An 11,027-nucleotide genomic window follows, 5' to 3' on the forward strand; every position below is an offset into this window, starting at 1 on the left:
TCTCTCTTAACTCCTATCTCTCTCTCTCTCTTTCAGTTACATGTATATATGTATGTGTGTGTATGTCAATTGATTGAAATTGAAATTGAAAGACTAGATCTGGTAGTGGTATGGAAACAACAACAACAAGTGAAATGAAATGGTGGATCTGATCATCGATGATGGAATCACGGTTGGTTTTTGATTTTGAAACTGTTCGGTTTTGGTTTTACTGTTTTCGTTTTGCTTTCGGTTGGGATTCGGTTTTATAGATTTTTGTTATTTGAGCTTGGAAGTTTTGTGGTTAGTAAAATATAATGAATTTAGATATAAATAATTTTGTTAATTGTAAAATTAATATGCGGTTATACATTTGGTCAAAAATATTTGAGTTACATATTTATTAAATTCTTATAAATTAATTAGTATAAAATATATAAAAAAACAAAAATTTAGGAATTCGGTTCGGTTCGGATTTTTTGGTTTTTATTACATGCAAAACTAAAACCGAACTATTAGTGCGGTTTTTACAAACACATAAAACCAGATCGTCGGTTTTTGTTTTGGTTCGTATTTTTTTTGTTTCGGATCGGTTTTTTTGGTTTGTTGCACACCCTTAGAAAATCGGGCCTGAAACTGAACTGGTCAAAACCGAAGTCGGTTTCAACTCCAAGGGGTCTAACCATAAATCAGTTTTGACTTTTATCGTTATTTTCACGAAATTAGTAAAATAACGTCAAAATTAGTGTAATATCACTTTCATCCGAGGGCCCACATATATATACATTATATATGCGCATAAAGGTGAGCAAATTGGTTTTAAACTTTAAATTGGTTCGGTTTAATTAACAAAAGTCAAGGCCATTTTTTCATCAGTTTTGATTCTAGTTAAAGCCAATTTTTAGACTGGTTTACAATCGGTATATGATACCAATATTCTTCTATAACCCAAATCAACATTTTATTCATTTTATGGTATATTTAAAGTAAAAAAGATAGACGAATACAGTCAAGAGTAACGATTTGATATGAGCTGGGCTGGTCTGGATCTCTATTGGGCCTTTTGCTTTTATATAGATTAGACTTTTACTGGGTTAAGAACTTGGGCTGGGCTGATATTTAATGGACCTTTTGTTTTTCTATAGACCCAGCTCTTAGACCCATCGCTACAGCGGTAAGGTAAAGGGGGTCATGTTCGGGGCGCTAAAGGAGGGGAACACCGTAATGGGCGCCCTCACGAAGACCGGCGCTCAAGGGGTGTTTTTGTGGGCCCCTTTACTTTTCACTCTCTCTCTCTCTCTCTCTCTCTCTCTCTCTCTCACACATATATATATGTATGTGTGTGTAATGAGGCGGTAAAGGGGCTTTAAACCACTGCGGGACATGGAAGGGCTTTAAAGCCTTTAAAGCCCCTCCATAGTGAATAACCTTATAGTTAGTTGTGCATGGAGGTGTACAAAACCGGTTCTTTTGTCAACCCGAATTGGTCCAAATCGATTCGGTTCGGTTTAGAATCGGTTTTTTCTTGAGCAGGTATAGTTTTAAAACTGGTTTGGTAGTTCTGAAGAGTAACCGATGAAATAACCAACGGGTTGGATCGGTTTGGAGACCGGTTTGGTTAAAACAGGTTTTTTAACATCTCTACTTATGCATGGGTTAAAAATAAATAAATCATTATGGTTGAAAGCTAGGCATCTCAAAGCAATGGTTTTACTTTTCACAAAAACTCTTTTAACTATTATTAGTGCTATACTACTATTTATCATTCACCATAATATATTAGACACTATTATATAAATTTCAATTTATTAAGATACCAAATATTCATCACTTATCTACTTTCTACTTTCTACTTTCAATTATAAATTACAAGAGCCCGTTACTGGAAAAACTCATGAACATGTCAATACCCTCATTAACCAACAAAATCGGGTAGATAACAACTTCCAAGGCTGACGACCTCAAAGTGGTTAAGGATAGAAAAACCATGTAAGTTAAATTCGAACCTAGACTTTCTAGAGGGACTCAAAACACTTATAATCGTCTCGCCCTTTAAAGGTTTATCAAGCATTTCTTGACTAATCTAAAATAAATAAAATTTTAACCACGACACGATGATTTAGTGTGTTTTATATATATGTTTATTGTTTAATTTAATGGAAAATCAGTTACTTTCCCCATGCTTCGTGGATAACACTGCTAATTAGCAATGAGCCAATGAACGTGTATGATCTATACTTTCAGTGAAGACGTGAAAAAAAATATACAATAAAGTGGGGGAATGAATCCAATCGGTTATTAACACACTCATTTAGCATTTATAAGTACTATAGAGAAAAGAACATTTAATTTGCTACCAATTGGTCTTGTTTATTTATAAACTACACCATTATGGACTCTAATTGATTTTTAATACTAATAATAATTATACTTTTGTTAGTGACAAATACAATAATTTGCTCTTTATTTTTCCCAAAGTGGAAACCAAGGCTCCCAGGGGCGGACCCACATAGTGTGGATCGGGGTCCCGGGACACCAATGTTTTTTAAAAATTTATTAGAAGCGGTATATTAAATTTTTTGAGGACCCCATAAGATTTAATACTTGGAACCCATACTATTAATGTTGATGTGGTCTGGTGGAAAGTCCCTTGTTTTATCTTTGAAAGGTCATGGGTTCAAGTCTTACAAGGCTCAGTTTTTGGTTTTTTGTGTTAATTTTTAGTGTTAATCAATCATTTGATTGCTAATGTTGCAATGATAACTTTGGAAACATTCAAACACCTCTAAAATACATATCATTGTTTTCAACTTTATGTATGGTTTTCTTTAGAAACATTCAAACACTTTAAAATATCAGTTTTATTTTTCACTAGTTTAAGTTAATGGTTTTCAACACATGCTTATGAAAGGGTGGATCTAGGTTCTATCTCAAAAATGTTTAAGAAAGGGAAAACAAAGTGTTTATGTGTCAACCCGACCCATTTTGACCCGTTCAGGTAGTGATGATTGAAAAGAAAGTTTTATTATGATATTGTTTTTTATTATGTTCTTCGCCTCGACCCGACCTGACAACGACCGACCCGAAAAATTTGAACACCGAAAATATGGGACCCCATTGGCAAAAAATCCTGGGTCCGCCACTGAAGGCTCCCATATATGTACTTAAAATATATAAATATTCTTGACTTAGTTATAAAGTTCTATCAAGATATTTGATATGACGAACACCTTTTAGGAAATTCTAGTTGTTCTTGGGTCCCTCCATTCTCTTAATAATCTTTTTAAACTCAGGTGGTTTTAAAGAATAAAACTATTAAAAAAACAAATAAATGAATAAAAAAAGGTGGTTGCATGAATATATAATTAATTGCTTTTTAGATTGTTTGTGGTGAGTAATGACTCTTCTTTTCATGAATAGTCAAACAATAAATACTTGTGACAAGACTAACGATGTTTTATGTATGCGTAACATTCGTTATTTATAGTACATCATAATCGATATATCGCTAATATATGAAGTTAATGTTAATAATAGTCAAGATCGTTATATATTACAAAGAATATTGCACATAACTTATAGAACTAATTAAAAAATCTATTAAGGAATAATTATAGCACTCATTGCGGTTTGGTGATGGAGGTGTTGGCAATGATAGTATGAGGATGCTGGGTGTTGATGACTGCAATGCTAGTTGACGTTCAATAAGTCGTGACGATGATAGTGATGGGGTGGTAATAACGACCAATAGACATTAGCAGCGATGATAGATTTTGTTTCCTTCATGATTGTTTTGTCGACCCAATGCATCATAATTTTTTTTTCAGATTTCAGTTATTTAAAAATCATATTGTTTTAACAAATTTATTTCGGAGAAAGGTTTTTTTTTTCAAATTCAAAAAATCCATTGTTTACTTATATATGTAATGTTACATGTTGTTTAACCTAAGTGGGAGTGTGTTATTTGATTTAGTGACCTAATAAAGCATACATAATGATGATTAGAGGATACATTCTTATACTTTGCTTTCTATGGAAAACAAAAGGATTCCCATTATAGTAGGCATATTTCAATATGATTATATTACACAAATATTATAATCACCACACAAGAATCTTTATATATACATTTATTTTTATACAGTTTCAATGTTTGGAAAAGATCTGGGAAGTGGGAATAATGGAACAAGTACTTAAGTATTCTTTGTCTATAAAAACATAGATATTTTATACAAACTAAAGTCAAAGTTATAAAATAATGGTTGAAAGTACTATACTATAAACAACAAATTATAAGCTAAGGTTTTTAGAATTTTAGGTGAGTGTTTTCTCACTTTATAGTTTATAGCAATTTAAACACTATGTTTCTATTTATGGAAGTTACTTAGACCAAGCTTAGTGGAAGCGGGATCCCAACATTTTCCTTCATAACGTTTGGGAACACCGCCTCGTATGCGTATTGGGGAAGCGTATTCTACATAACGCGTTTTCTACATGAGTTTGTGTGGGGGAGAGGACAGAGAGGGGAATAAATGTAATTATTATATGAGAGTTATGGCGTTTTGCTCACTGCGTCACTTTTTGCATAACTCTCAATTGATGACGGGATGCCACATGGCGCATAACGCGTAAGGGTGAGACGTTTTGACTACGCATAGTCTTATAACGTACCAAAGTAAAAGCATCACACAAAAAGACAAAACTTTATTCAATATCTTGATACCGTTAGGCTAAATACCACAACCAAAATCCTTATTTTTAGCGTTGAATACTCACCTCCCCATTATAAGCCGTCTCTTTCTCCATATGATTTTTTAAACAACTTAAATTACACAGTTTTTTTGTCACACACATGATTTGAACCTTCATCACACATAAAGACAGCTTTATTCAATATCTTGATATCGTTATAAATTGGATGTGACTCAATGGTAGAGCACTCACTTTACTAGTGAGAGGTAGGGGTTCAAACTTCACTATCACCAATTTATATGAGAGATATGAGGGATGACCCTGGCTTGCCAGGGTTGTAGTCATGATCTCACCTGGTTTTACCGGCTCCTCGCTGTCGTGCCATTTGGCGGGTGTGGGGGTCGGGTTTTATCCGATGAATCCCTCAATAGGTGGATCGATAGGGGCTCCGTCCATCCGGACTAGTGGCCGGCTCGGGCTACCTTTAACCAATGGGGGCCGCGTACGGAGTACTCGGCGTTACTTAATTAGTTGGTCGTTCAAATATATATATATATATATATATATATATATATATATATTGATATCGTGAGGCTAAATACCACAAACAAAGTTATTGTTTTTAGCGTTGAATAGTATTTGAAACTCGTTACTTTGAGCACTCTTGTTTATTACAAGATAGTAGTACATAGAAGACAATATATAACGTTAAATAGTATACAAAACCCATAAGTATGAAAAAGCCTATGATGACGACATGTTGTCGCTATACGTAGGTCAACCCATACGACGACTTTGTGTCATCGCTAAGTCCTTGTTACCATAGGCTCAATTTTTGCTTATAGTGTATGATATGACATGACTATAAATAAAGTAGAACTAAGATACACACGATACGTAACTTAATGGTTCGGTTAATGATAGAATCCATCAAGCTAGTAGATTTGGAAAGGCATTAGTACGTTACTAAATATAAACATGTTGATCATTAATCATTAGTGATATATAGCATGTGATAATTAATATAGTGCACTTCATTTAACCACATTCTGTCGTTTCATTTGGATGGATTTGTCTCATCAAACTATACCAACTTATTAGATTAGGATATGACCAACAAATTTTGGTCGAGTTTTTTTGTTGGTTTCTTTGTATATGTTACATCATTAAACCTTAGTGTAAATTTATATTGTGACCAATCTTTCGATCCCACTCCCTTTCTCACAATACCCTATTCACGCCCGCGAAAATGAATTTATGCCATCTCTCTTCTCGTCAAGTTCTATGTCTGTCCATCTATTCTATATAGTTGCAAAGACGTTTGTCTACAAACGTCTAGGTTAATTCACACAGAACCAAAGACGTCTACGGACGTGTAGGTTGAAGATGCTCAAAGAAACACAAATTTCTTGTCATCAAATGCTTAAAATCATAATTATATATCATCACATTTTGTAGCAGGCCCGACTCCGAGAAGCCCAAAAAAAAAGTTTGGGCCGAAGGCGAAAAATAGTTTGGCTCTCAATTCAATTTTTAAATATGAATACTTGGTTATGATTTAGGTTAGAGGTGCACAAATCGGGTTTTTCAAATATCCGGGTTCGGGTATGACCGGGAATTGAAAATATTGGGTATTGGTAATACCCATTATCTCTACAAATTATACCCTACGCATCGGGTTCAGGTCGGGTATAGTTACGGGTATTTGAATACCCTATTTTCAGGTATTGAAAAAACCTTATTTTCGGGGTTTTTTCGGGCTTTTTCCAAGTATTTTTCGGGTATAGATTCGATTATTTATAAGTTTGCACTTTTTAGGGGTATTTTTCGGATATTTTTAGGATATTTTTCAGGTATACATCGGTTATTTGAAATATCCGGTTTATGGGTATTGGAAAAACCCGGTTCCAAGTACGGAACTGGTTCGGGTTTTCAGGTATTACCGGGTACAAATCGGGTCCGGTTCGGGTTCGGATTTTAGCACTGAAATGCATACCCTCTCCATACCCTACGGGTAGGGTCGGGTACGGGTTCAGGTATTAAAAACCCGAGTATTAGAAAAACCAGTCTAGGTTTTTATTTCGGGTCCGGTTCCGGGTTCGGGTTTTTTGTGCACCTCTAATTTAGATTGTGTAAAAAACTTTTATATAAAAATAGACTTAAACATGTTTCAAATGAGATTAGAACCCACAACCTTTTGGTTGAGAGTAACATTAAATACATATAATATAGTTTTTTATAAAAATACATACTTTTTAAAAAAAAAAATCAGCCTTAACGGAATGTTGGGCCGGGGGACATCGACCACCCAACCCTCCCTAAACCCTAAAGGCCGGGCCTGTTTTGTAGTAATTTGTTCTACCCCACCAACCCTATACACACATATATATACACATAATACATAATGCATGTCAGAATAATCTATACCTGCATCAAAGCACCTCTCTTGATCGGAGAACTCCTCCTTTATACTTTGTTAATGGAGGAACTTGCAAAGGGAGCACACGATCCATATCTCCGGCCTCAAACGGCGCCCGAAACGGTTTTAGAAGGCCCCATCATTGTTGGAGCGGGCCCTTCAGGGCTCGCTGCAGCCGCCTGTCTCAAGAACCAAGGCATTCATGCATTGATTCTTGAGCGGGCAGACTGTATAGCATCTTTATGGCAAATCAAAACATACGACCGCTTACGTCTTCATCTTCCTAAACACTTTTGTGAACTCCCACTTATGCCTTTCCCTAAAGAGTATCCAACTTATCCTACCAAGCAACAATTCTTAACTTACCTTAAAGCCTATGCAAACATGTTTGACTTGAAGCCGGTTTTCGATACAACGGTTGTGAGTGTGGAGTATGATAAAGGGTGTGGGTTGTGGAGGGTGAAAACAAACATGAATGAGTATTTTTGCCGGTGGGTGATAGTGGCTACCGGAGAGAATGCCGAACAAGTTGTACCGAAGATTGAAGGGATGAATGAGTTCAAAGGAACTATTGTGCATACAAGTTCATACACAAGTGGTGTTCGTTTTGAAAACAAGAAGGTTTTGGTGGTTGGTTGTGGCAATTCTGGCATGGAGGTTTGCTTGGACCTTTGCAACTACAATGCTTGCCCATCAGTTGTAGTTCGAGATACGGTACGAGTTTATGCTCTCTAATATCATGTTCTTACATATCTTTGCATTTAAAACATAGTAATGAAGTATTAGGGTTTATGAAGGCAAAACCATTAACACTCTGCATGAAGATCAGTGACAACATATTTTTTTAGGTTCACGTAAGGGTTTTTTCTGTTTAACGTTGTGGGTATGAATCCCATTCATGTGTCTTATTCTTGGGTTTAAGCCTGAATATAGCACCACTAGATGAACTAGGCCCCACATCATCAAACCGCCTAACAGTTTTCCAGGGGTTTAGTCATCGTTCATCGTTAAATAAAAAGATAATAATGGAAAGGATATAATTAAAACATTAATAACTATTCTACTTTTCAAAACAAATTTCTTAATGAATCTGATAAACGAAATAATAATAACTATAATAAATAATAAACTCTATTTTAAATTACAAACATATATGTGATCTTCTATACACTATTCTATTTTCTTGAAAATTAGTATTTTGTAATAATCAATTCATATTTTGTGAATCTTGATATTATATATATCATTAATATTAGAAAGCAACCTTCTTGCATATTTATATTTGTGAATGTAAAAGAGCTTAAACATTAAAAAATTATGAACAACTTTCTTCTTTGTAACTCTGATTTTTGGCTGTTTTGGATCTAGCGTCTTGCTAGAACCTGACCGATTTAATGAAAGTTGCCGTTTAATAATAATAATAATAATAATAATTCGACACGCTAAATTAGTAAAGAATTTTCATTAAATCTATAGAAATATGGGAAGTTCATGTTAACATATTTAGAAAAAGAACCTTTAAAGAATCATTACATTGGTTACTATTTAATCGGTGATAAAACTGCTCAAAATATTATAAAGTTTTTACTTCTCTTTATGGCGAATCTAACCATAAACGTGTTTAATTTTGCCTTTCACTTTCTTGGATTTCGTTTGCATGCGTATTTGATATTTCTACTTGCATTTGATAATATTCTCTCTTTCTTGTGCTTAAAAGATTCTACTTTATGCAAAATATATGAAACAATGCACCTTTTTAATATTGATCATGATTGACTTTGTAGTTGCATGTGTTGCCACAAGAGATGCTTGGTATATCAACCTTTGGATTGTCCATGTGGTTGCTCAAATGGATCCCCGTTCGAGTAGTGGATTGGTTCTTGCTACTAGCATCGCGGTTAGTGATTGGAGATACAGATAAACTCGGACTCAGTAGACCTACGCTTGGGCCGCTTGAGCTAAAGAACCGTACTGGCAAAACACCCGTGTTGGATGTAGGCACGGTTGCAAAGATTAGAAGTGGAGACATCAAGGTTTTTCTTTCTCTTGTTAATACGCTAAACTTTTTATAACAGGGTCGTCTTAACCTTTTTGATAACTCAAAGTTCTTTTCCTATAAACGAAATATTTTCTAACATGTGGAAACTAGATAACAAAAATTTTATATACGATTTCTAAAAGACATAAAATGATATAATTACATAACTCCAACATAAATTTCTCGAGATTCACAGTTGAGGGTGTTGTCATATTCACGATTTCTAAAAGAATCGAATGTGAATTGAATATGGGCATACCCTAAAATATTGGTCCCTCCCTAACTTATGTTTATTTTTTTATACTGTCAAGTCGTGTCTGACCAGTTTAATAGAGATCGTCGTTTTCATCTACTAAACGGAAAAAATGAAACCTGATGTAGGTTTATCCAGGAATAAAGAGATTTGCATGCAATGATATTGTGGAGTTTGTAGATGGAAGACTTGAGAATTTTGATGCTATTATTTTAGCCACGGGTTATAGAAGTAATGTGACTACTTGGTTAAAGGTACGTTATAAATTCATCTTTAAGATTTGCTTAAATACACAAGATTGAATAAGATGAAATTAAAAGCTAAAATTAGTGTAAAAGTTTGGATCCAAAACTAACCACACAAGAAATTAGTTAATCAACATATATAGTATAATTACATTGGTACAAGGTTTTGATTTCTTGATGATTTTATTATAGGACACAAGCTTATTCTCGGAAAAAGATGGGTTTCCCACAAAGCCATTCCCGGAAGGATGGAAAGGTGAGAGTGGGCTATATGCTATCGGGTTCACAAAACGTGGCTTGCTGGGTACATCAAAAGACGTTGTTCGTATTGCAGAAGATATTGCACATCAATGGAAAATCAACATGAAGCCATTAAAGCCGTTACACCATCCACCAGTATCATAAGCACGAGTGCATAGTTTAATCAGATTTAATAGGAAATTGCTAAGAAAAAGAATGATTATTACAAGTTTTGAACTTATAACATATACTTTAGTACCATCACACCAATACATTGATTTAAGTTTACTATACTCATTATAATATATCATATATAATGTTTTTTTTTATTTGGAAGCTTTAACTGAGTGTGTGTCTAAAGTCCTAACTTGTTTTCGCTATCCCACGAGCCACCCCTGGTTTGTGCGTATATATATATATATTTTTTTTTCTTTTTGGAAGGAAAAATTGTAATATAATTGATGTGAATATGTTATATCCACAAGTGGAATTGCTCTTACGTACTAAAGATTGTCACTTATGAAATAGGATATGAAAATTAAATGAAAATGAGTTGAAAGAATTGACGGGTGAGAATTGATAATAAATCACAAGCATGGTGTACTATTTGTGTAAGTACAATATTGTGGAAATTTCGATAGGATGAATGATGGAGCTTTCAAATCTTTATCATACCCTAATGTCATGTATCTATCGATCCTATGACTTAAGTCTTAAGGTACCTAAATTATCATCCGCATGACTTCTCTCCTTTGGCTGAGTTATCAGTACCCGATAATAATTCAAAAGATAGGGCGGGTACACATCATTTTGCTTAGGGACCATTGTAATCGTGCCAAACCTTCAAACAACGATGCTATGGTAAGCACTTGATTCCCCTCCAGGAGAGGTGTCGCTTCGAATCTTTCTTACACTAGTTTTCTATGTAATTTCTTGAAAGCTACTTGCCTAGTACAAGCTGCAATTTACCTGACCTCATTAGCTAGGAGAGTATTGGAGGGATGCATGATTTTACCGGTAACAAGTTAGAAAATTTGTAATCTTGTCATTTTTGGTCAATCTGTCGTAAGAGAGTAACTTAATAAGTTATTACACCCGAATTGAAAGATAATTAGAAATGTTGAATTCTTTAAAAAGTAGTTTGTGACCTAATTAACATGC

General features: G+C 34.4%; 1 protein-coding gene across 1 annotated transcript; it reads left to right on the forward strand.

The window, feature by feature from the left end:
- The first annotated feature begins 7,150 nt into the window (after positions 1 to 7,150).
- Positions 7,151 to 10,038, forward strand: LOC143559356 (indole-3-pyruvate monooxygenase YUCCA2-like). Its single transcript, XM_077047955.1, has 4 exons — positions 7,151 to 7,804; positions 8,875 to 9,123; positions 9,510 to 9,635; positions 9,819 to 10,038. Exons 1-4 carry the CDS (start codon positions 7,151 to 7,153, stop codon positions 10,029 to 10,031), a joined length of 1,242 nt encoding a protein of 413 aa, XP_076904070.1. The 3' UTR covers positions 10,032 to 10,038.
- The last annotated feature ends 989 nt before the right edge of the window (positions 10,039 to 11,027 follow it).

This window comes from Bidens hawaiensis, unplaced genomic scaffold, assembly GCF_021521415.1.
Source record: "Bidens hawaiensis isolate Kalapana, Puna unplaced genomic scaffold, B.hawaiensis_p1.1 tig00019814_1, whole genome shotgun sequence".
Classification (NCBI taxonomy): Eukaryota; Viridiplantae; Streptophyta; class Magnoliopsida; order Asterales; family Asteraceae; genus Bidens; species Bidens hawaiensis.